Source organism: Acipenser ruthenus, chromosome 2 (assembly GCF_902713425.1).
Source record: "Acipenser ruthenus chromosome 2, fAciRut3.2 maternal haplotype, whole genome shotgun sequence".
Taxonomy (NCBI): domain Eukaryota; kingdom Metazoa; phylum Chordata; class Actinopteri; order Acipenseriformes; family Acipenseridae; genus Acipenser; species Acipenser ruthenus.
Window position 1 is genome coordinate 109,979,878 of NC_081190.1, and position 27,186 is coordinate 110,007,063.

A 27,186-nucleotide genomic window follows, 5' to 3' on the forward strand; every position below is an offset into this window, starting at 1 on the left:
CCAAATGCATTTAAGATTCAACGGAAAATAAAGTAATTAATAGTCAGTATAATTATCTTGACAAGTATATATTATTTACATATAGGACCTGTCTGCCCAAGTCATACAATATTATGGAATCTTGTTATATCAGAAAATTCTGTCAAGTACAATCCTCTCCCCCTCTCTCTCTTCCTCTCATATATAGGTATTACTACAGTATTGACAATGACAACACTGAGCACTATTTCGAGGAAGTCCTTGCCAAAGGTGTCTTATGTGACAGCTATGGACCTCTTTGTATCAGTGTGCTTCATCTTTACATTTGCTGCATTGATGGAGTATGGGACCTTGCATTACTTCACTAGCAACAGGAAGCCAAAGAAAGACCAGGCAAAGAAGTCAAACCAGGCGCCTCCAGTAAGTAAATAGTCATACCCTATTTCCAAAGTATTTGCTGAGGTCTGTATTTAACATCTATTTTTGAAAAGAAAAAAAAATGCTGTTTTGGTGAACTATATCCAAACTGCAAAGCACTCGCTCACAGGTTGTTTGTTACAAGTTAATTAAGGACAAGATTAATCGCTTTGAAAACACATCCAATTTTGTGATACATGTAACACTAAGGGGCTATTTTGAAGTCAAGGTATATAATGTCCCTGCAACCAAAGAATCGCCTCGCCTCGCCTCGACTCCCTGCTCAAAAGACGTAACCCGACTCGAGTCATGCAAAAAAGTCTCCACCTAACACATTGTTTTTATGATAAAATCAATAACAAACTTATTTCATTTTCAATACATGCAGCCCTGTCATTTTGCACATAAATAGGTTCCTGCCATGGTTGTTAAGACCGTTGCTAAGGAAATAGAAAACACCTTTCTAGCCTATAGCATCATTCTGTGATCATAACGTCACAAGCAGCAGGGAGCCCCGGAATCAAAATGTGTAGATGGGAAGCAAAGACAGATTTCTGATCACTGATCACAGAAAATACTGAGGAACGTAGTGATTTTTGAGTTTTGTCACAGACAAAAAAAAACAACAACATGGAGAGTACACTAAAAGTACCTGCGGTGGTGGAGTTCACTTTTAATAATTATACAGTCGACCTGGAGAGAAACAAGCAGGCTGCATCCTGCCAGCGCTGTAAAGCGACAATAGGAATAAAATGCATAACTGCCACTAATTTATACCGGTAGGTTTTTTGTTTTTTTTCAACAGCTAAAATGAGAATCTGAATTAATTAAAAACTCAGGCACAATGCAACAGTTGTATTTTTCCAAAATGATTAGGTAGTCGATATTCGATATTTTAAAAAGTATGCCAGAGCAAATTAAACTACACAGCAGAAAAAGCACTGATTAGGAGTTATTTTTCAGGATTTGTTAGCACACAAATAAAGGTAATGAATGCATCTAAAACGTTTCTAATAAGTAAAATGTTGCCTAGTGGAAGCTTGAAAAGTAAATAATCTGGGAAGTATTTGGTGCTCACTATTCTCTTTATTTAATGTATGTATGTATGGTTGTATGTATTTTATCTATTTATTTATGGACACCATATCTCTTAAGGGAGTTGGTGCTTTGTAGCTTTTTTTAGATTTCCCTTTAAATCCAATTCTGAATAAAACATTGTTTACAGTACACATTTGTTAAGCTAATGCAAACTAATAAAAATTACAAACATTTGGAAGTTTGCCTAAACTAAAATTAGGTAGTCCAAGGTCAGTGCTAATCAGGGTCTGTGAAACTACAGGTTTATGTTTAAAGTCTTAGTTAAAGACTTTAAGGCTTAAAATGTTTTTCTTTTCTTTCTTTCTGGCCATGACTTATACTTTAACATACATATACATAAAACTTTAACTTTAAAGTATAAGACGTGACCAGAGAGAAAGTTTAAAAGATTCATTTGTTTTTGTACTTTTTTCAGTACAGTATTATGCTTTGTTATGCCATTAGGCCTCCAACAGACACCTTTTTATTATGTTTTGTGCTTTTCTGAAGCAGTATCTTTTACTTAAAAATATCTAGTTGACATTTAAGGTCAGCTTACAGTAGAGGAGAGATATGTAGTACAGATTCTATGTTACCTGTGAATTATATACAATTTTGCCTCTGTTTCTGTATTTTCTATTTGTCTCCTATGTGTTAAAACCTTGAAGTAATATCATCAATAACATGAAATTATATGCCACCAAATTTCCTTTCATTTGATTAATGTATCTGAAACAAAACTATAAGGGGGAGTGTCAGTGTTGAGAAGTGAGAAAATATTTAGATATGTTCTTTGTTTTGTGGTATCATTCATTACTAAACACCAACCCAATTGAAAGGGGTCTTTATACAGTGGCAAAATGTGCTTATAGATAGATCAAGGTATAAAATTCTGAAAGACGAAAACAAAGCAGAAACCGTGGACTTTTAATGGTGAACATAAGTGGGTCAAGCATGACCACAGTATTGTGCATCCTAATTTTGTATTTAACAGATTTTTTTTTATTTTTATGTATAGATTGTTAATCTCCTGTAAAACTAATCTGATTAACCCTTTGCGGTCCTATGTCGGACCTGGTCCGACATTGCAATTATTCCTATCCGGTCCAATGTCGAACCCTGTCCGACATCATCAAAAAGACGCAAAAAACGGGTTTCTAGTCGTTTTTTCAACTACCATTTAATGGCCTAGTGGGAGCGTCAGGAGACGAGACAAGCCGAAAAAAAGGGTGTATCTCATGAATAGTCATACTTGCCCCTGGCATCAGATAACGGCGGCCATAAGGAAACAAGCTGGCTGCTAGTGCATCAGCGCTCAGAGAATATCACAGACATTTGCAGAGCTTTTTTTCAGATGTTATAGTAATAAAATAATGACACGCACTTAATAAATGGACTGCAAAGGGTTAAATCAAGATATCTTGAACTGTCAGAACCAGTGCTTAATTTTTGGGCGTGCAGAGTCATATTCCTGGTACCTCAAATTAAAATTCTCAACACAGTTGTATCACGTCTGAAAGTTCTTGCGTGTGCGCTAAAGAGAGACAGTCCACTGCCACGTTTGAAACCTACTTTAAATTACTTTACGATTTCAGCTTGACTGCCTTTAAATAAGATGACACTGGCTGCAACTCTATTGTCGTTTTTTATACACAAATAAGCTTACTTGATTTGAAAAACGTCATGAACGATACAAGCAACTTCTTACACTACTTGGTTTGATTCAATGAGTAGTAGACAACAAAATATGAAAGCTGAGCATTCATTTCAACAAAGAACAACTTTTAAATGAAAAAAAAATATTGTATCCTACTTCAATAGGAACATTAGCCTGCTATATTATATTAAACCAAAACAATAAAAAAAAAAACGATCTGGTCCTCTCCTAAGTTTAATTAATCGTTTTTGTAATCTACCAGTGGCTTCTGTTGCATACACATCGCTGATAATAGTGCAGATTGTGGGTCGGGGAACAATGTTGTCCTTCTGGGGTCCTCTGACTTTTAATTTGTTTGTTTTTTAAACCATTTAAATGCAAAACCATAACAAAAACATGTATACAGTCTTTTTTTTTAAATGTATTTAAATTTGTCCTGCGGTTGCCTTTGATTAATTTTTCTGCACGTACTACTACTTTGTATATGATGTCGAATATGTGAATGTAAACATCTAACACCAGTACATACAATACTCTTTCAAATAAACCTGTTATGATTTTGAATGTGCAGTTCTTAAGAACAGTATTATTGCAATGGCTTGCGCCCCGGCACCTCTTTCTTTACAAATTAAGCACTGGTCAGAACTAATGACTCAAACTGACTTCAGCCAGATTGGTGACTCGACTAGACTCGACTCGAGCAGTTTAGCGACTCGACTCGAGCTTGGCATGTCAAAGAGTCGACTCGAGCAGTTTAGTGACTCCACTCGACTCAAGCCTTTAATTTTTCTGCACGTACTACTACTTAGAATACGTGAATGTAAATATCTAACACCAGTACATACAATACTCTTTCAAATAAACGTGTTATGATTTTGAATGTGCGGTTCTTAAGGACAGTACTATTGCAATGGCTTGCACCCCGGCACCTCTTTCTTTACAAATTAAGCACTGGTCAGAACTAATGACTCAAACTGACTTCAGCCAGATTGGTGACTCGACTAGACTCGACTCGAGCAGTTTAGCGACTCGACTCGAGCTTGGCATGTCAGAGACTCGACTTGAGCAGTTTAGTGACTCGACTCAAGCTTGGCATGTCAAAGACTCGACTCAACTCGAGCAGTTTAGTGACTCGACTCGAGCAGTTTAGTGACTCGACTCAACTCGAGCTTGGCATGTCAAAGAATCGACTCGACTCGAGCAGTTTAGTGACTCGACTTGACATGTCAAAGACTCGACTCGACTCGAACTTGACATGTCAAAGAATCGACTCGACTCGAGCAGTTTAGTGACTCGACTTGACATGTCAAAGACTCGACTCGACTCGAGCAGTTTAGTGACTCGACTCGAGCTTGGCATATCAAAGACTCGACTCGACTCGAGCAGTTTAGTGACTCGACTCGAGCTTGGCATATCAAAGACTCGACTCGACTCGAGCAGTTTAGTGACTCGACTCGAGCTTGGCATATCAAAGACTCGACTCGACTCGAGCAGTTTAGTGACTCGACTCGAGCTTGGCATATCAAAGACTCGACTCGAGCAGTTTAGTGACTCGACTCGAGCTTGACATGTCAAAGACTCGACTCGACTCGAGCAGTTTAGTGACTCGACTCGAGCTTGGCATGTCAAAGACTCGACTCGACTCGAGCAGTTTAGTGACTCGACTCGAGCTTGGCATATCAAAGACTCGACTCGACTCGAGCAGTTTAGTGACTCGACTCGAGCTTGGCATATCAAAGACTCGACTCGACTCGAGCAGTTTAGTGACTCGACTCGAGCTTGGCATGTCAAAGACTCGACTCGACTCGAGCAGTTTAGTGACTCGACTTGACATGTCAAAGACTCGACTCGACTCGAGCAGTTTAGTGACTCGACTCGAGCTTGGCATATCAAAGACTCGACTCGACTCGAGCAGTTTAGTGACTCGACTCGAGCTTGGCATATCAAAGACTCGACTCGGGCAGTTTAGTGACTCGACTCGACTTGACATGTCAAAGACTCGACTCGACTCGAGCAGTTTAGTGACTCGACTCGAGCTTGGCATATCAAAGACTCGACTCGACTCGAGCAGTTTAGTGACTCGACTCGAGCTTGGCATGTCAAAGACTCGACTCGGGCAGTTTAGTGACTCGACTCGACTTGACATGTCAAAGACTCGACTCGACTCGAGCAGTTTAGTGACTCGAATCGAGCTTGGCATATCAAAGACTCGACTCGACTCGAGCAGTTTAGTGACTCGACTCGAGCTTGGCATATCAAAGACTCGACTCGGGCAGTTTAGTGACTCGACTCGACTTGACATGTCAAAGACTCGACTCGACTCGAGCAGTTTAGTGACTCGACTCGAGCTTGGCATATCAAAGACTCGACTCGAGCAGTTTAGTGACTCGACTCGAGCTTGGCATGTCAAAGACTCGACTCGGGCAGTTTAGTGACTCGACTCGACTTGACATGTCAAAGACTCGACTCGACTCGAGCAGTTTAGTGACTCGACTCGACTTGGCATATCAAAGACTGGACTCGACTCGAGCAGTTTAGTGACTCGAATCGAGCTTGGCATGTCAAAGACTCGACTCGGGCAGTTTAGTGACTCGACTCGACTTGACATGTCAAAGACTCGACTCGACTCGAGCAGTTTAGTGACTCGACTCGAGCTTGGCATGTCAAAGACTCGACTCGGGCAGTTTAGTGACTCGACTCGACTTGACATGTCAAAGACTCGACTCGACTCGAGCAGTTTAGTGACTCGACTCGAGCTTGGCATGTCAAAGACTCGACTCGGGCAGTTTAGTGACTCGACTCGACTTGACATGTCAAAGACTCGACTCGACTCGAGCAGTTTAGTGACTCGACTCGAGCTTGGCATATCAAAGACTCGACTCGACTCGAGCAGTTTAGTGACTCGACTCGAGCTTGGCATGTCAAAGACTCGACTCGGGCAGTTTAGTGACTCGACTCGACTTGACATGTCAAAGACTCGACTCGACTCGAGCAGTTTAGTGACTCGAATCGAGCTTGGCATGTCAAAGACTCGACTCTGGCAGTTTAGTGACTCGACTCGACTCGACTTGACATGTCAAAGACTCGACTCGACTCGAGCAGTTTAGTGACTCGACTCGAGTTTGGCATGTCAAAGATTCGACTCGACTCGAGCAGTTTAGTGACTCGACTTGGCATGTCAAAGACTCGACTCAACTCGAGTCTTTACTCCCCAATGACTCGTTGGTGACTTGTTACAACTGTTATATAAAACAATGTAAAAAGTTTATTACTGCAGGAAACTAGATTTTTGCCAGTTTTGTGCCATTAGAACTATTTTAAGCTCAAGATAGGGCCAGAACTGCGCTGTCAAAATCACGTTTTAACACAATCTGTACAGTGACTGTTGTCTATGCAGCACTACGTACATTTCAATGTGAAATTACTCTTTTGCTTTAAATGCTAAATCTAAGTAAAATTAAATAGCAGTGGCTTAATCAGAAGGTACATTTTTAATGTTTTTTACATTTTAATTCTTGATGCTGACCTTGAATTGAAGGTTTGCTCACTAAATATATTCCAATCCTGCTAAATGCTAATTTAATTACATAACTGACATAAATAAATTAAGTTTTGTTTGCTTGTTTAAAGGCCAAACTGCCAAGCAGTACAAAGACACTAATAAATCCTTGAAAACAAATATTATTACTCCATAGATGAATGATTATCCTCTTTGTCTGAATCGGCAGCTTTCAGAGAGATTAGTATATGAACTGAATAATAAAACAGTTGCTTTTACTCAAATTTACTAAGGCTACTGTAAACCAAACAATTGTAAGTGCAGCTTGCCATCATAAAAGCGATTACAGTAGAGAAGATGTTTTCACACATCTTTGGGTCTATCTTTCCCTGCAGGTCACTACTGATGAAGGCTATCCAAGTTGGTAATTTTTTAAGAAATGCTCTTGCATACGTGTATTACATAAGCGATAACTACTTAGCAGTTTGTGTGTATGAGGAGATTGCAACCTTCCGACTGGATACAATCTGGATACAATCTGTAACAGAGTTAAGGGTTTTATTATGGCATGGATGACTTTTTGGCAACAGCACCAATTCATCGAAATGCACTGCATTATGCACCACAGTGTCTAAGGATTCTGGCTTTGACCGGATTACTAGATAAAACACTGTAAACTCCAAGGGAACAATCTTTCTTCATATTGCCCTCCCAAAAAGTTAAATATGCCCACAGTAGATCTTCCCTCCCCTTTTGTGTCTCTTTCATTTTCAGGAATTGAAAGATTTGATGCATAAAATAAATTGCAAACTGGAAACTGCTCAGTTCTTACAACGTCTGAGTATGCACACAACACTTTATTTTAGATGTACAGCCTTAGGGTCATATAAGTAATATTTACTGTCCCTTATAAAAGTTTAGCACAGTACTTTTGCAGTTTTGCCATGTATTTCCCATGGTTATACTATGCATTTACCACATTTTACCATGGTTTGCCACATTTCTTAAGGTTAATATATTGGATTTAGTCATATGAACCAATATTGGAGACAGAACATTTTATGAGTAGCATGAAATGTCTATTTTCAGAATATCATTTTATTTGAAGAGCACGCTATTTCATTCAAAAGAAAAAGAAACATAAATGAATTTGCCACTGTAAAGGGCCTCTTTCATAAGAGAAGAATGGCTCACTTTCTTACATCACCCGGCTTCTTGTTCGAAAGCAAAAAAAAATAAAAAAATATTTTGCATGGGGCAGACTGGGATTCCTTTAAATAAAGGAGTACAACTAGCTATCTGCAGTCAGTATCGAACTGACAGAATTAATGTAACGAAACATGTTACTAGAGCCTTAGGTTAGAACACAATCACTTTCGATTCACACTTTTACTTCCCTTCAGGTTTATGTAATGCATGTTTTTTTCCCTTCGTTTTGTCTGTATGCATTCAGTGTTATTGAATACCTTTCAACAGTCCTTTCTATGTTATTATTATTATTATTATTATTATTATTAATAATAATAATAATAATAATAATAATAATAATAATAATAATAATAATTTATTTAGTAGCAGATGCCCTTGTTACAAAATATCACAATACAAATGTATGACAATACAGAATATCAAATTCAAATAAGAGCAAAATAAAGAATACAGTAAATAATTTCATTTGAGAGCAAATTTGACTAAGAGCAGTTAAACTTAAAGTACGGATATTTGCTTATAAGAGTAAATTCCATTAAGAACATGTAGTATTATAAATGGATAAGAATGATTTCAAATATGAGCAATTACAAAAAAACGTGAATACGGATATGTGAACAGGATGCCTTCACTGATGACGTCAGACCAGAAACACAGACTCAGGAGGTACGGGTGAGAGCTGAAACGCTACGACGTTCAGCTGCTTTTATTAAATAATAAAACAAAAACAAAAGATTTAAACAAACAACAAAACACTACAAAACAAAAGGGCACATTGGCCAAACAAATATAAATAAACAAATAAGCGTGCTGGTTTTACCCCAGCACGATACTTAGCAGTTGTTTACTCTCTCTCGCTCGCTCAAAACCCGTCTCTCCTCTGAGGGTAGAGAGCTGCAGGTTTATATACAGTGACCATCTCCCGATTAGCAACAATTAATCAATGAATTAACTCGGGAGATGGTCACCGTCTGCACGAGTTTAATGAGGATGTGTGACTGTCAGCTAGCTAAATAAATCACTAGCTGATCAGTCACTCATCCTCACGGGGTTTTTAAAAATACAAAAACAATAACAAATATGCGGCGCAAACAAGAATACAAAAACAGTGCACAAATATATAGAGGCGGGACACTCCGCCACACATGCCCCCCCCCCCCCCCCTTGTGCGCAGCACACATGGCCTTTTCGGCCACATCCCCCTTAGTCCCCAAAGTTCCGGTTCACAGTCCCGGCCCAGGAACGGGCAGCAACGGGCCATAGGTGGTGGCCACGACGGGATGTCCTCCTCCCATCCAAACAGCTGTAGCATCCCGGTGGACCGCGCACAGGCCGGCTCCTCCGGCCAAGGAAATTTTGGGGGTGGTCTCCAGACCTCCTTCCCCGTCTTCATGGCTGGCAGCTCCCCTCCGTGGGGCTCTAGCCACCCGTTTTCCTGCAGTGAAATTGCTGCAGGGGGAGCTGGTCTCCTGACCTCCCCCCAGTTCTTCATGGCCGGCAGCTCCCCTCCGTGGGGCTCCGACCACATTTTCTCCTGCCACGAAAGTGCGGCTTTGGGACCTGGTCTCCTGACCTCCCCCCCTTCTTCGTGGCCGGCAGCTCCCCTTCATGGGGCTCCAGCCACAGTATTTCCTGTCGCATGGCAGGACTGGTAGTGACCCGAGGTGAAGCAGGACCCTCGGGAGGCAACGGCAGCAGCAGCAGCGGACCCTCGGGAGGCGACGGCAGCAGCAGCGGACCCTCGGGAGGCGACGGCAGCAGCGGACCCTTGGGAGGCGACAGCAGAAGCAGCAGTGGACCTCGGGAGGCGACAACAGCAGCAGCGGACCCTCCGGAGGCGAACTCGGGAGAGGAGCCCCTGGCCATGGAGGCGGCAACGGGAGCTCCACTTCTCCCTCGTACCCTGTAACTGGTGGCTCTCCAGGCGATGCGGAGCCACAGGCAGCCCCAGGCGATGCAGAGCCACAGGCAGCCCCAGGCGATGCGGAGCAACAGGCATCCTTGGGCGATGCATGGCAGGCATCCTTGGGCGATGCATGGCAGGCATCCTTGGGCAGTGTGAGGCAGGCATCCTTGGGCGGTGCGAGGCAGGCTTCCTTGGGCGGTGCGAGGCAGGCATCCTTGGGTGGTGCGAGGCAGGCATCCTTGGGCGGTGCGAGGCAGGCATCCTTGGGCAGAGCAAGGCAGGGCAGGAGCAGTCCTTCCCATGACGGTTGATGTGGAACCAGCAGGTATTCACCCTCTGCTTGTGGAGGTGGGAGTGGTAAGCTGTCCTCCCACGGCGCTTGAGACGGAACCAGCAGGCATTCACCCTCTGCTGGTGGAGGTGGGAGGGGCAAGCAGTCCCACGGCGGTGGAGACGGAACCAGCAGGTATTCACCCTCTGCTTGTGGAGGTGGGAGTGGTAAGGTGTCCTCCCACGGTGCTTGAGACAGAACCAGCAGGCATTCACCCTCTGCTGGTGGAGGCAGAGGCAGCTCCTGCTGCTCTGCCCCTGGCGGTGGAGGAGACAGAGGCAGCTTCTGCTGCTCTACCCCTGGCGGTGGCGGAGACCGAGGCGACTCCTGCTGCTCTGCCGCTGGCGGTGGAGACGGCAGCGATGGCTCCTCTCCCTCTGGCACTGGAAACAGTGGCGAGGGCTCCTCTCCCTCTGGCGCGGGACACAGCAGCGGGGCCCCTCCCATATCTGCAGCCAGGTAGTTGAGCACCATCGCTGCGATGTCTGGGAGTGATGCTGGGTGTTGTTTCTGTTCCCAGGCCTCCCACCGCTGTCTATCTCTTGCCCACAGGAGGTTGATCACAGCAGGGAGGGCTTCCATGATATCCCTCTCAAGCGCCACCAGCCAGTCCCAGAGGACCAGTTCACCTCGGAGGATGTAGAGGCAGCTCCTGCTCCTTTCCCTCAGATGGTGGTGGTGGAGGTGAAACCAGCAGGTATTCCTCCCCTGCTAGTGGAGCCTTGGGCTGTGGATGCTCGGCCTCCCACTTCCTGGGCTGTGGACGGACCGACTCCTCATCCTCCGGTTCCTGCTCTGGGCAATCCTCCCTCACCTGCCATGGAGGGGGTTGGTCGGGTGCTACGTGCCCAACCTCACCAACAGCGAAGCAATATTCCTCACCTTTCAGACAGGTGAGGCAGATGTCTAGCACAGCAGAGACCCGGCGGGACTTGGAACCAGCACCGCGCTGTTGCTGATGCACTTGCTGCTGCTGTTTCCTCCGTCCACTTCTTCCCATTATTATTATTTTCTCAAAAACAGAAAAAATACTTTTGAAAAAAACTGCAGTATTTCTGGCCTGACGCCTGGCGGCGCTGTCCTCCCGCTTCTGGACACCAACTTTGAACAGGATGCCTTCACTGATGACGTCAGACCAGAAACACAGACTCAGGAAGTACGGGTGAGAGCTGAAACACTACGGCATTCAGCTGCTTTAATTAAATAATAAAACAAAAACAAAAGATTTAAACAAACAACAAAACACTACAAAACAAAAGGGCACATTGGCCAAACAAATATAAATAAACAAATAACCGTGCTGGTTTTACCCCAGCTCGATACTTAGCAGTTGTTTACTCTCGCTTGCTCAAAACCCGTCTCGCCTCTGACACTCTCCTCTGAGGGTAGAGAGCTGCAGGTTTATATGCAGTGACCATCTTCCGATTAGCAACAGTTAATCAATGAATTAACTCGGGAGATGGTCACCGTCTGCACGAGTTTAATAAGGAGGCGTGACTGTCAGCTAGCTAAATAAATCACTAGCTGATCAGTCACGCATCCTCACTGGGTTTTTAAAAATACAAAAACAATAACAAATACGCAGCGCTTTTATCCGCGCCGCAAACAATAATACAAAAACAGTGCACAAATATATAGGGGTGGGACACTCCGCCACAGGATACCTTAAACGTGAATAAGGATACCTTAAACGTGAATACGGATACCTTAAACGTGAATAAGGATACCTTAAACGTGAATACGGATATCTCAAATGTGAATACGGATACCTTAACCCTTTGCAGTCCTATTTTGGACCTGGTCCGACATCGCAATTTTCCCTTTCCGGTCCAATCTCGGACCCGGTCCGACATCATCAAAAAGACGTAAAAAACAGGTCTCTAGTCGTTTTTTCTCCGGAAAAAACCGAGAAAACCATTCAATGGCCGAGTGACACCGATAGGAGCCGAGAGAAGCCGAAAAAAAGGGACGTATCTCATGAATACAGATAGACCCGGCACCACATAGATAACACAACATTTGCAGTGCTTTTTTTCAGATGTTAATGACTTTGATCGCATTATTGAGGAGTTTGGTGATAAAACGAGTGATCAGGAGATGATTTATCGGTATGCACTACTATGAAGAGGTATGTGAAAAATACAGTGAACAAGGGGTGGGGCAGGGCTGGAGATGCAGTACTGGGTGTCCTGTTGATATGCAATTCCTTTTAAACCTATTTTTCTGTAAAAAAAAATACTTTTAAACAGCATGTCTAAAATAAACTGCGCATGTGAAAATAAATTGGACCTGACGCGCCTGAGACGTACTGAATAAATGGACCGCAAAGGGTTAAACATGAATACGGATTCCTTAAACGTGAATACAGATATATTACTCAATCAGGCTGTAATTGCCTTTCACTAATTGTCTGCATCATTATCTGCTGTTGGCACATTTTTTTTTTCTCAATCAGTATTTTACAAAATGTGAAAACAAGTGAGTTCTTACTCCGCATCTGTTTGTAAACACAATGGATGGCTGCTGTGGTACACTTCCTGATACAGCGATGTTTAGCTCTTATTAAAGACAGGCAAGAAAAACTTCAGAAGAGAAGGGCAAGACAGAGAAGACCCCGCATATTCAAACCCAGGGTCACTTTGTTGGGAGGGATTGCCCTCTCCGCTTGCCTCTCCACCGGTCTCAGCTGTGATGTGGATGACAGCCCTCCTGTTCCTGCTGCATGGCTGCGTTGTGAATTTCGCATTTGTTTGCCGCTGCAGGTCCTGCCACCTTTTCATGACCTGGTTGACTGTCCTCCTGGTAACACCGACAGCATTGACTTTCTCCACTAGAGGACCATATTGCTTCTTTGGTAGCATAACTGATGTTGGCTGAGGCTTTTCCAAGTAACTCAATTTCAAGGACTCTCAGCTCCTCTGCAGAAAGCTTTTCTTTTCCGTGCACCAAGAGGACTTTGCTGCACTTCCTCTTCCTGACATGTTTTTTGTTTGGTTTGATTTTACAACCGCTGGACACTAAGTGGGGCCGCTAAATAGCTGAACACACAGGTGGCGTTCATTGCGACCCTCATTATCATGATTGCGGCTCATTATTTGTGCATGTTGAGTAAGTTGCAGTGCTCTTAAGCTTACATAGGCCACAGTGCAAAATAATTGCCTGGCTGCTAGGCAATTAGGATTTTGCAGTCACAATTGTTTGCACTGCGCCTATCCTTACATCAGCCCCATAGTTGTAAATTGTATTTTCAGGCGCTGCTTGTATACATTAGAAAATGAAGTTTGATTATTGCTCTAAGTGTGCCATTACTTCAAGTACACCCTAAGATAAGTGTATATCATGATAGAGTTGATTAGAGCATATCATTTTTTTTTTAATATTACTTTTTTAGATGTCAGTGTTTTAACTTTGTAACCGAAAACATAAAAGTTTATTATTGCATCCTTAAGTGAATGTACCGTCTTACATACAGTTGTAGTCAAATGTTTACAATGGAAATTTATAATTTCTAGAAATTTCTCGAAAACAAATAATTATAGGAAACATCTTTTGTAGCAAAAGTTTTGCTTTTGTGGATGAGGAAGAAAAGTTACAAAAATAGATGTCTACAGTTATTTACTTCAGCAGTTTTTTGAAAAACTCAAAAAATACTAATTTGAAAGTATTCATACCCTGACAAGGAAAATGAAATTAGTAGCTAGTTGAGGCACTTTTAACAATAATAACCTCTTTTAATCAATTACGATATTTGTCAATGAGCTTTTGGCATGATTCTTGACCAGTGATTTTTGACCATTGTTCAACGCAAAATTGTTCCTGTTCATTCAAATTCCGAGGACTATGAATGCACGTATAGTGAAGCAAAAATGTAACTTTCCTGGAATTAACCATGCATAAAGCAAAACCAAAAAAAAAGGTAACATTCCCATTCGTTGATCATTTTAATTAGCAGTTTTTTAACTATAAATAGCCTGGCTAAACGGTGGTTAGGAGTTCATCTCGAAGCAACAGACAAGCAAACCAAGTGCGAGAAGGAGAGCAGGTCGGGAGAGTGGAAGAGGGAATGGGCTCGCCCCAGGTTTGGCTGCTGGAGCAGGGCTGAAGCGAAGCTGAAGCGTCTCGTCTCCCAGAGAAAGCCGCAGCACCTCTCACAGCAAAAGGCAAATACATTAGGAAAGATAACCACGTAATAGGCCTAATATTTATGCTCAATAAGATGTCTGTGTTATAAAGTGCCAGCACAGCTTTTCTTTAGTTCAGATACTTTATCAAAAGGGAGAGACAGAAACGGAAGTTAGACTGAGAAGTTGTTTATAGTTTGAACAACACTGGTACTGTATTTACTGTAGAAATATTGCATGAATCACTAGTATAGGGAATTGGGGGATATGCTGTAGGAGCGTTATATCTGAGCAGTATTATAACTGAGAGCCGTATAGCGAGAGAGCACTGTATATATAGAAAGAGATGGCTTTTAATATAAAACAACTACTTTGTTTAACTATTCCAACCTGGGTTAAAATACATTTCTCTCTTAACGTTAACACTAGCACCGCCATAGCTGCTTTTTGAACGGCTTTTGCAATTTAAATATCTCTGCGTGTGTGAATATTTCGTGCATGTCTGTTCTTAAGTGTTACTAAATATTTGAATTAAATACCTATACGGTGTTTCAGCTGCAGAATCGTAATAATGAATAAGTTATAAGCACTTGCTTCTTCAACCGCCAGACCCGCAGTTTATGCGGCATATTGAAATCAATACAATATAGCCGATAGTTTAGCCTGGGCTTTGTGAAATAACATATTATAATCCTGTTGAGTACTTGAAACACAGATGAAAGTCATTCTACACATCATATATTATTATCATTTACACTACATTTCTCAGGTGGAACGACTGTGCCACCCTGAGTGTGATGGTGCAAAAAAATAAATAAAATGTGCATATTCTAAGCTCTCTGCACAGATCAGTGACCATCGGGACTGATGCTAAACGAAAGCCAGAGACTGTTGCATTTTACAACGCAACGAAGTATGGTGTAGATATACTGGATCAAATGGCTTGGCTGTATTCTGTCAATAGTACTTGCAGGTGGCCTGTGGCTGTTTTTTATAATGTTTTGGAACTGGCAGCCATCAACACTTTGGTTTTGTACATGGAGTGTACCGGCAACACAATCATTGTGAGGGACTTCATTTTGCAGCTAGCCCTGGAGCTACGGCAGAAACATTTTGATAAGAGACACGAAAGCCGACTGGCAAATGCCCCTCAACCTTCAGCCAGCGCTGCGCCCACTGGCACACAGAATAAAAGACAATGCCAGGTTGCTAAATGCAATAAAAACAGAACATTTGATGTCTGCGCCCGTTGTGAAAAGACAATCTGGCAAATGCACTGGTACAGTTGAAAAGCGTGTTTTCTGCGTAGATTGTACTTAGAAAGCTGTAATAGAACTCTGAACAAACAGCCTTTGAACTCTTTCTCTTTGAGTATCCGATTGTTTGGTTTTTATTTTCATATCGAAGCCCATATGTAGTCCGAAATCTCGGCGGTTCTGGTGTTAAACACATTCTTCTCAGTAGGTTGGCTTTGTTTCATGTATAGATGTGGTTTAACAATTAACAAAGTAATATTGGACAAAGGCTGCCAGAAGGTTCATAGCAAACTTCTAAGTCTGCAATTATAGATCCAATTATTTTCACTTAAATCCAGGCTGTCAAAAACATGGTCAAATATAACAACCTTGTATTAGCTATTCAATGCTTAAACTAAACATGACCTCTCTCTTTGTTTCTACAAAAACCCTGTTCAGGCAAGTTTCAGACCACCTGCTTTTTTTTGTTATTAATAGGAAACTCTACTGTATTACATTCTTACTGGATCTAAACACGGTCCCACACTATTGGCCCCCTCACTTCTTTTACCAAGTCTTCATTAATATCTATAATATACTGAGCTTCAAAAGAAACTTATCACTTATATTCAAGCATCCAAAGAAACAAATCACTTATATTCGAGCATCAAAAGAAACGTATCACTTATATTTGAGCATCAAAAGAAACTTATCACTTATATTTGGATAAAATTCACTAGATGTGATCGAAAAATGACAAACTCTGTTTTAAAGCAGTTGCAGTGACTTTTTATTGTGCTGATTAACAATTGACATCACGAAGATGCTGCAAAATGATCTGTCGATCTTGGGCAGGTGTTGTGACTCTTGGTCTCCCAGTTCGTGGCCTGTCATTGACAGAGAGTGTCTGATTATACCGTCTCGCCAGGTTTGAAATTGCTGGTTGTGAGCACCCAAGACAGCGAGACACAGCACACTGCCCTAGTCCAGCCTGTAACATGCCGATTGCACGAAGGCGCTGCTCTCTTAACAGACGTGGCATATTGTTTTTGTTTTCTGTGATTTTGTTTATTGCTTTTATTCAAGCTTGCAATTCAACAGCTGAATTCACTCCATATCCAGTGTCCAATCAACTCTCTCACTAATTAGGTGATTTAGTGCATATGCTTCAGTCATAGTCATTCAAACGTGTCATGGTCAAGGATGAATGATCGAGTGATTAAAAAGTAACCAAAAACATTTAGTCAATGTCCATGATTTACATACCTTATTTTTTTCTGAAAATAAATGTGTTATAATAGTGATATTATTATTTGTTTATTTAGCAGATGCCTTTATCCAAGGCGACTTACAGAGACTAGGGTGTGTGAACTATGCATCAACTGCAGAGTCACTTACAACTACATCTCACCCGAAAGACGGAGCACAAGGCGGTTAAGTGACTTGCTCAGGGTCACACAATGAGTCAGTGGCTAAGGTGGGATTTGAACCGGGGACCTCCTGGTTACAAGCCCTTTTCTTTAACCACTGGACCACACAGCATCCTCAATGATATGTTTCTTTTGATGCTCGGTACATAGTGACGCCATAGACAGTTCACCATTGACACACACTCCTGTACCAGAAGGTTCTTCTTATTAGTTAAAAGATCAATCATCATAGAAACCTTGAATTTAAACTGCTGACGACCGATGAATCTTGCTTCATTTGCTAACACTAATTTTTTCCTGTCTTAGCCACGACTGGCACCGCTTTGTATAAGCAAGCAAAAGCAAGTTTACCAATTAATTATATGCCTTCAGTAAATCTACTCTAGATTAAAGGTATTAAATACAGTCTGCACTATATTGTTTTATTTTCAAACTTAACAATTCTTCTGTTATAATAAAATGCTTACACTTATATTCTGTTTGAATTATTCTAGAATACCTGTGTTTACTACTTTCAGATCAAGCTTTTCTAAACAAGAAACTTGACTGTGGACACATTCTTGAGCCAATTAAACTAGATGCTTGTTTTTCAGTCTTCCTTTTTTATTTTTTATTTCAGTAAAACCTTATACAAATAAAACACTTATTTGTTAGTCTAACTTTACTCACACATATTGGCTCTTTTCATAGAACATAAGAACATAAGAAAGTTTACAAACGAGAGGAGGCCATTCGTCCCATCTTGCTCGTTTGGTTGTTAGTAGCTTATTGATCCCAGAATCTCATCAAGCAGCTTCTTGAAGGATCCCAGGGTGTCAGCTTCAACAACATTACTGGGGAGTTGGTTCCAGACCCTCACAATTCTCTGTGTAAAAAAGTGCCTCCTATTTTCTGTTCTGAATGCCCCTTTATCTAATCTCCATTTATGACCCCTGGTCCTTTTTTCTTTTTTCAAGTCAAAGAAGTCCCCCGGGTTGACATTGTCTATACCTTTTAGGATTTTGAATGTTTGAATCAGAGTTTGTTATTCTTATAGAGCCTCTGTGTTTAGTTTAAAACATGTTTTAAATTATTTTTGCCTCGCTCATGCAATACTTGTTAGTATAACAGTTTATACGTAGGGTTTGATTGGGAAGCGCAACTGACCAGCAAACCAGCTTTAAATGCCCCAATATTGCTTCACTCAGGCAAGCAGAGTCGAGGGGTACCCTGCAGTAAATTTAATGACAAAACACATGTAGCTTTATGCATGTGCCCAAGTTAGTAAACTAGGTTACAGCTTTGTATTACATTGTTTCACTTTTAAACTTATCAGTTTCCCTGTAATAAATACTTTTGTTTCCAAAACATAAATAAATGCAACACTTCTTTTCGTTTTAAATGTAATTCTGTCCAACAGTTGCTTTTTCTTTTGTAATACAAAAGACTCTGTGTTTTTGGCTCACAAACATCATCCCTCAGTGAGTCTGTCAAAGCCACCACAGGTGTGGGTGACAGTCTTTAAAAGCCTGATACCTGCAAAAAACTGAAATCTTGTTAGCTGGGCTCCCATCTCTACATTCCCATTCCCATTGTCAGTGGGAGAACTTAGCTGTTAAAGAAATTAAGCTGTTTCTATCAAGAGCCATGCATCTCTGCCGCATACACTTTTCACTCAAAAAAGGTGATCGCACCTTGAACAAGGGAAGACAGGTTTTAGGTTCACTCGTGAGTTATTTTCTGTGAATATTAACAATCCCTTCCAAAATGAGCCAATGCCGAACAGTAATGCACATAATAATAATCTTGGTTTCCCTTCAGTGATTTTTGTAGCTCTGAAGGAATTACTGTCATGAACAGGGAACACATGGTTATTTCACCAAAATAGCTTGAGCCTCGTCTAATTATAGTTTAGATGTGTTTTGTACTGTTTGATATGTACAACCAATTAAAAAGAGAAAAGGAAAGAGCACAGCAGTACACGCTTTAAAATGCATTTAATTCAACAAAGTGTTTATATTTAATGTACTGACCATTTGATTTATACATTCCAAATGTATTTTTAATTTGATTATTTTACAGTCAGTATGATAAGTGTGTAATACAGTACTAGTGAGTGCTTCTTGTTAATATTTAGGTTTTATATAGGTTTGTCATACTGCTGTAGGTTTAAGTATGACAATGATATTACATTATAATAGTAGTTTTTCAAGGAACCTATTTAGTAGACTCTTTCCAATTGAAAGTGAAAACGATAATAGAGCAATATATTGTGCAGGTTGGTGCAATGCAGCAACAGTTAGTGGATAAATTCAAGGCGTAAATATTGTTATACTAGCAAGAAGAAAGTTGCCTCCAAATTGATTTATCCTCTATTTAAAAGAGACCTCTAGAAGTAGATTTTTTTTTCAATTAAATTTGTTGAAACCCCTTTAATAATGTGCTTCTTGCAGTAGAATTCCGATTACTAAACGATGCCCTTGTTCTGCTTTATAAAGTCCCCATTTTTTTTTTTTTTTTTAATTTATTTATTCCTTAGCAGATGCCCTTATCCAGGGCGACTTACAATTGTTACAAGATATCACATTATACATTATTTCACATTATACAGATATCACATTATTTTTACATACAATTACCCATTTATACAGTTGGGTTTTTACTGGAGCAATCTAGGTAAAGTACCTTGCTCAAGGGTACAACAGCAGTGTCCCCCACTGGGGATTGAACCCACAACCCTCCGGTCAAGAGTCCAGAGCCCTAACCACAACTCCATACTGCTGCATTTTCTGTCTTTGTAAACTAAAGACATATCTACCATACTGGTAGAGACGCAAGAAAAAATGACTGCAAGAGAGACAAGAGAGCTGCACAAAACCAGCAAGCTTTTTTTTTCTTTTGCAGTTTAAGTACATTTTAAGTACATCTCTATGTTGGTTTTAAGTATTACTTACAAGTACTATAAAACAAGAAAAATTCGCGAGGAAGAAATGTTTGCGTTTGTTAAAAATCTGCAAAATTATTGTGCCGTGAAATATCTTATTCATACATGTGCCGTACAATAAGATAAAAAGAAGCGCACACATTTACTGCAGCAAAAATTGTTCTTGATGGCCATTAGCAAAATTAAGTTGCCGCAAAAAAATCCTGTTTTAAAGTAGTTATGAATAAACTGGGATCACCTCTATGTTGACAATTAACACCCTAATGCAGGGGTAGTCAATAGACGGACCGCGGTCCAGATCCTGACCGCCAGAACATGCCAGTCTGTTTTTACTTGCATTCACATTGGAAATGCTATGAATTTTTGACACAACACAGTTCTTATGAGAGTGTGGTGCGCGAGGGTACAGTAGGTGTCGCTGTCATAGTAAGTAGCAGATACAGTGAACGGCATGAATGAAACTAAATGTACAACATAGTGGTGGGCAGTTCGATTCTTGTTACTGACTCGACTCATTTGATTCAGTTCCGTTTGGTGAGTCTCGAACAATTTTTTCATTTGATTAACTGATTCAATGAAACAAAACCAATCAATGTAGACTGAATCAATTGGGTACGAAGGTTTATTTGAACGGAAAAGAATGAATCGTTCACAAACGGCACATCACAAATCTATAGCTAGCTGTCTTCAACTTTACAAAAACAGTTTTGCTGTTATTTTTTTTATTATTATAAATAAATAAATAATAAGTCAATTTAATTACTTATGTCTTCTTTATACAGGGTTGTAAGTGAGAGGCTCTGTTTAATTAGACAGATCCATCCCTCCCTGCCATACAACGCTGCTACGAGAAGTTGAATGTTCCCAAAGCACAACGCTGCCATCGATTATACTGATTTGCAACAAACCCATTATAGGCATTAAAAATTAATTTCGGTCACCATCAGAATGGAAAAACGTGACAATCACAATAGTCACACGACAGATCCGATTCTGAATTTATTTTTTATAAATACAACACAAAATACAATTCAGTATTACTTAAGCACTAAATCTCTCTCTCTCTCTCTCTCTCTCTCTCTCTGACATCTTGACAAAAAAAAAAAACTTTTAAGCATGGCAAAATTCTGTTTGCTGTTTGAAATGATCTCACTCATTTCTTTGTTATGGGCTTTACAGTAAGGTGTCTAATATACTATATAGATTTACTGCAATATATGAACTATCTGGTAAACATACTAATTATTTGAAGCAAAACTGTTAACCCTCTGCATATGACAACATGGCACATAATATTCAGTTTTATAACACTCAACGAGTTGATAGACAACCTGTTTCTGAATCATTTTATGAGTTTTCATAGGCTGGTAAATCGACTCCTGTGTGTCACGCAATTCATTCATTGGATGAATCAAAAGAACCGATTCAGACGGGACTCTGATCCGATTCCCATGATTCACTGTAATGAGTTGTTCAAAAAGAACGAGTCGTTCTCAAACTGCACATCACTAGTACAACAGTATTAGAAGCTAAAACGAAGTGAAACTGCATGTGTTGGCTGCTGTCGTCTGTTTTGCAAGCGTCAATCTTTCCCATCTCTATGGCCAATACCTTATGATTCAAGTTTAGAAAAATCGCATTTCACAAAGACAAAGAAAAAAATCAATGAATACCTGTAGCAGGGCAGAAGAGAGCCCTGCACATAGTTAGTGGGGCAGGGCGAAGCCCTGCTGTTAAAATATATTGTGTTGGTTTAAAAAAAATAAATAAAAAAGATGTATTATGATTTAAAAAGAAACATGTTGTTTGGTTTGTGTGTTGGTGGTGGTTGGTGGGGATGGGGTTAATTCCTATCCCTGCAAAAAACGTGAGAATATGGCTGGAGCCTTTTACTGAATTCTTGTTTAAGGGGTTTGTAATTGGTATGAGAGGCACGTGTATAAAAGCTTGTGTTTTTCTGTGTTCAGGGTGGGTGTTTGGAAGGAGGAACGTGTGTGAGAGAGTAGGGAAAAACTAAACATAAAGTAAAAAAAAGTAAAACAATTATTTAGTGTGAGAGATTTGTTTTGTGCAAACCTTTTACTTTGGCTGTGTGAGCTGTGTTTTTGTACATCCTGTTGATTTATTTTTGTTGTTCGAATAAATACGTGCGCACCAGCGCCTTCAACCCCGCAAGTACCTGCCTGTGTGGCAGCTTTCTGGTCTGGGTACATCACCACTCGAGACAACCTGTCACAGTACCGGTTTTCTAAGCTGATTAAAAATATTACCGGTAAAATATAATATACTCTTTTTTTAAAAGCACGTACAAGCAGTGGTTAAAGTGGGGCAGTGTACACCGGTATGCATACCGGTAAGATAAAAACTGACAGTATGGTATACCGGCAAAAGGAAAACATAAATCTACAGGGAACTCCAATAAACCAACCTTATCTTTCACCAGTCAAATCACAGAGTGCTAAAGTTTTGAGTCCCAAGAAATTTTTTTTGTCGGTTCCATCTTCTTTAGCAGCTGCAACATTGTTTACCGTCAGGAGTTTATGGATGATTTAATCGCACAGCAGATTCCCTAGTTAAATGATGAGCTGATAAGAGATCCTCAGCCAAAGAAGCAAGAACGGTAATTTAAGACGTTGCCATTAATGAAAAACAGTAATGTAGCGTGAGTTTTGTACTGAAGTAGCTTTTGCAGGAAAAAAAAGGTTTCTTTCTCAAACTGACCAGAAAGGTGAAAACAGAACACATATAAATACTTGGGACTGTAATTAAGAAGTGTACTGCTAAGAAAAAAGAAAAAAAAAACGCGAAATATTTAGGGAATTAGAAATGAAATGTAGTGCAGCTTACTTGACTGCAGTAAAATAAACTACCATTCACTAAAGTAGCTCTCAGATTGTGCTGATGAAAATATCTACAACATATGACAATGTGCTTGCTGTGGTGTATTTAATATCAAAAATAGCAGAACCAACACGCTGCAATTTAAACTTGTTTTTTTACTCTAAAATAAACGGTAACAAGTAATCATAAGAGCTGTCTGTGTTACATGCTGTCAGATCAGGACTTGACAACACTGAGCATGAGAGCTGCAGCATGCTGTTTCCCATATTACAACTGTACACAATTAAAGGTGCAGTCACCAATTCCAAACACATTTTCAGCCTGTCTGGTATTGCAGGGCCTTGATGCTCTGAAAGTCAATTTCTCTTGTTGATCTTGCCTTGCTGTGAGCAGTGCTGAAAAAAAAACATTTCACTGTACTAATGGAGTCAGACACTAGAAGTACACCACTGCTAGTCTAGCACATGCTTAAGCCATCTGAAGTTGTGCCAGAATGCACCATTTGAATCCTTTTTTTTTTTAATGTTCCTGTGGGAGGAGGGACACATCCCTCCCACACTCTCCCCCATTGGCACTACACGCCACAGTGACATCGGTGCTACCTTGTAAGTGCCATACAGCAAAGTCATTTTTCAATTCATTTTTATTTTCTTGTGCTTCACTTTTGTTTGCTACAATAAGCTTTGTTTTTGCAATGGTGAAATCCAATGTTTGGGTCTGCTAACACAGACGCATATAAGAATACAGTAGCTATACAATTCTATGGTTTTGGCAAGGAAATAACTCAGATAGAAAGTCAACAAAAAAGGCAGACAGCCGTTTTGATTACCAAAAAGCAAAAAAAACTCCTATAAAACAACAACATGTGTAATAGTGATATTTGTGTAGTTATGTGTTTGTTTGGGGGTATGGGGAGAGGGGTCAGAGTTAAAATGTGCTCTGGACCTTCACCTTGCTGTAACTTAAGAATTTTGGACCTTCACATAAAATAATTGACCACCCCTGCCCTAATGCAATTAAACCGCTTCTGACATAATTGCCATTCAAATGACAATAACTATTAAGCAATTGATAAATAAAAAAAAAGATCTAAATGATTGTGCTTTTTCCGTAGAAGTCATCTGTCATAGATATCCGACCGAGATCAACGCTACTTCAGGTGAACAACATGGCCTACTTTCAAGAACAAGATGATTATTCATGTGAGTGTCTTGATGGGAAGGATTGCTCCAGCTTCTTCTGCTGTTTTGAAGACTGCCGCACAGGAGCTTGGAGAGAAGGGAGAGCGCATGTCCGGGTTTCAAAAATTGATACCTATGCCAGGATCTTCTTTCCTACTGCATTCGGTTTGTTTAATCTTGTTTACTGGGTTGGGTATCTATACCTATAAAACCAGCAATTGTGAAATAAAGGTTAGTGAATATACACCTGAAGGTGATGTTAGCTAGTCCAAGATTAGTGCTCGGCTCTGAGGATGTACATTAGATTCTTTCTACACGAATATAACAAACAAGACCTGAACACACACACCTCTTCTCAAAGCATTTCTCTAACTTAGTATGTTTTTTACTTTTGCTGTAGAGATCATTTTATCACCTCAAAAGACAATTTTATCCAAATTACACTGTGGGTTCCAAATGAATGACAAAAATCATGTCATTCACTTGTGAAATAGTACGATAGTAAAATGCTTTCACTTTTATTTTCTTGTCTTATAATTATCTTGTCTATTGGTCTGTTAAAAAAAAGATAAGAAGGGTTATGTTATTTGACTAATACAATAGAGAACAGATAAGCATAGCGTATAATAAAAATATTGATATTAAGTTTTGAGAAAAAAAGCTTTATGAGAATTTACAGAAAGGCAATCAAACAGTATCAACTGCACTTTCAGAACAAACTTCAATATTCGTGTTCATTTTTGAGTTGATACTTTTTTTTGTTTGTTTGATTTGTTTTTGCTTTAGATAAATAATACTGATACATTCATGGAATTAAGGTAAACTATAAATGTAGAATACAGAACAGAATACAAGATAGGTTTTTCATCATGGACACTTTCATAGAACTACAGTAAAAACTGTGAATGAGGTCATGTGAATATTATTATTAATGAGTGATTTAGCAGACACTTTTGTCCAAAACGACTTACAGAGATTAGGGGGTGAACTATGCATCAACAACTAGGACCTTGGTTTTACATCTCATCCGAAGGAACGAGTGCAAGGAGGTTAAGTGACTTGCACAGTCACACACAGGGATTAGAACCGGGTACCTCCTGGTATCAAGCCCTTTTCTTTATGTATATGTGTTTGTGTGTGTGTGTGTGTGTGTGTGTGTGATTGCTTTCTGGAAAGGCTTCCTGCTGCTGTATCAACTGGTGTTTTAATTAACTTATGTCTTGTTTAAAAATAGAATATAGGGTTCTGACACATTGCAAAGTAAGTATATTCAAATTTACTAGCATAGGGCACGCTGGCATGTGGCCAGTATGAATACTATCATCCTACAGCACATGAAATCTTGACATTGGATTTCCAGTGTTTCAATTTCAGTTGCACTGTACGTGTCATTTCAATTGCCAATTTTTTAGATGTGCAAGAAAGTCAAACTTCTGTTTGAATACAATCTCTGGAACAATATCCTTGAAATGTTAAATGTTAAACAAAGAACAAAATGCATAACTATATACTGTGATTCTTGATTAACTTGCAAACCTCAGGCCTTGGATATTCAGATACACTGGCGTGGATTTCCTCTGCAGTTTATAAAATGTATTTATATTTTTATACATGTGGGTAGAAGAAAAATATACTCAATAGTAGAATTAAACAAACAAATCATTTTAGCAATATAGATATGTTGGATTAGCCTACAATTTTTTGATAGAAAGCAGCATTAAGCTAACATTTTACATGTGTAAAATTGACAGCTATATATATATATTACAGCCTACCTTTGCAATATATTTAACTGGGTATCAATCTTTTAATACCAATAAGATTCAAACTAGAAAGCTGGAGCAACTGTAATATATGGCATTTTAGATGTGAAAAATACCTTAAATGCCTCGTTTGATGATTATAGTTGGTTGGGATACACAAATACAACTTTATATTTACTCACATGTAGTTCTGGGTGTTACATCGTTGTTTGTCAAACCTTGATACAATAAAAAAATAATAAAAAAATACTCAATTCCTAGAGGCCTGTAGCTGCATGCACAGAATGACATCGGATTTGCTTGTTTCTGAGCAACAAAGAATCAGAATTGAGCTGCAGCAACACATCCATTTTTAAGTTACTGTGGTGCTGTGTAGATAGAAAAGAACACAGACAAAGACATTAATAATGACCTAATTGCAGCTACAGTTACAATGGAAAGCTCTAAAAAAAAAAACAGGATGTTTTTTAGAACAGAATGTTGGAAATGCATTCAATGAGATGAAACCTACCAACTTACAAACTTGTTCTTTAAGGTGCCTGTTAAAGGGTGTTTATTACTGGCCTGTATGTTACACAGTACTTATGGGTTTGCATATTCTTTTAAAATACATTGGAATTAGGTTGGATCAATCAATTTGATGAGCTTAACAAAACAATTGCACCTTGCTTTGTAGAAGCAAAACTGTGATTACAATGGAAATGGATCCTAATTGTATTGTGGATTAAAATACCTGAATTCCACTACTGTTGATGCTGCTGGATGTATTGATTGATTGAGTATTACAAAATAAACTATATGCCATATATATCCTGGATACAACTGAAAATAAGATTTCAATAAGATTTATTGGGCACCACTATCTCAAACAGTGAATGCAAGTCTGTTTTGTGTATTTGTATCTGCTAAGGTATGTAAAAAACCAAGGAGGACCCTGTCTAGAAATGGTGTTTGTAATTAGATCTACCACTTTTCACTTTATTTAAATAAGGTCCCTTACTACATACTAGATATGTCTTAATGTATAATTGTGATGTTATTGTGTGCAGTGTGTTTTGTTCAGTTAGATATCTCCTGTGAGTGCCAGTCACTTGGATAATATAATTCGAAAAACTGCATTCTAAACATTGGCATACAACAAATGTAGTGCCCATTCATTGAAAACCAACAAAATAGGAAATAATGCATGTCTCTTTTACTGTTAGTGTGCTTTACTAAGACATTTAAATCCTTGCTTTCATGTGGTTTTGGTGTGTGTCAACAGTGCCTGTTAGTTTAAATAGACAGTTAATAACAAATTTAACAATTCATATAATTCAATTAATAGAATGTTACATATTTAAAATGATGGTTGCTTTGCACCCACAAGTTGCTACATATTGTATAAATAAAAATAAATAAATAACAAAAAAACACACCAATGGATATTCAAAAGCATGGACTGTGTTGACAAGGTTTTTTTTTATTTTTATCTGATGCCTTACAAGGTAAAATGTTAGCAAAGTCTACTGCATTTGTTCAAAATGTGTCCAAACTTTGTTTTTATGAAGACTACATAACTCTGGTAGTGGGTTTCTTGAAAAGTTGTCTTATAAATATAATGACCTGACTTATATT

The 27,186-nt window shown here is 39.5% G+C and overlaps 1 protein-coding gene across 1 annotated transcript in view; it reads left to right on the forward strand.

Annotated features, from left to right (window-relative positions):
* gabrg1 (gamma-aminobutyric acid type A receptor subunit gamma1) overlaps window positions 1-26,982 on the forward strand; it is a 48,248-nt gene extending 21,266 nt beyond the window's left edge. The window contains exons 8-9 of the mRNA XM_059006423.1: window positions 188-399; window positions 23,740-26,982. Of these exons, the coding sequence (XP_058862406.1) occupies window positions 188-399; window positions 23,740-24,015 (488 nt within the window). The 3' untranslated portion in view covers window positions 24,016-26,982. The remainder of the gene's footprint in view (window positions 1-187; window positions 400-23,739) is intronic.
* Window positions 26,983-27,186: the final 204 nt, after the last annotated feature.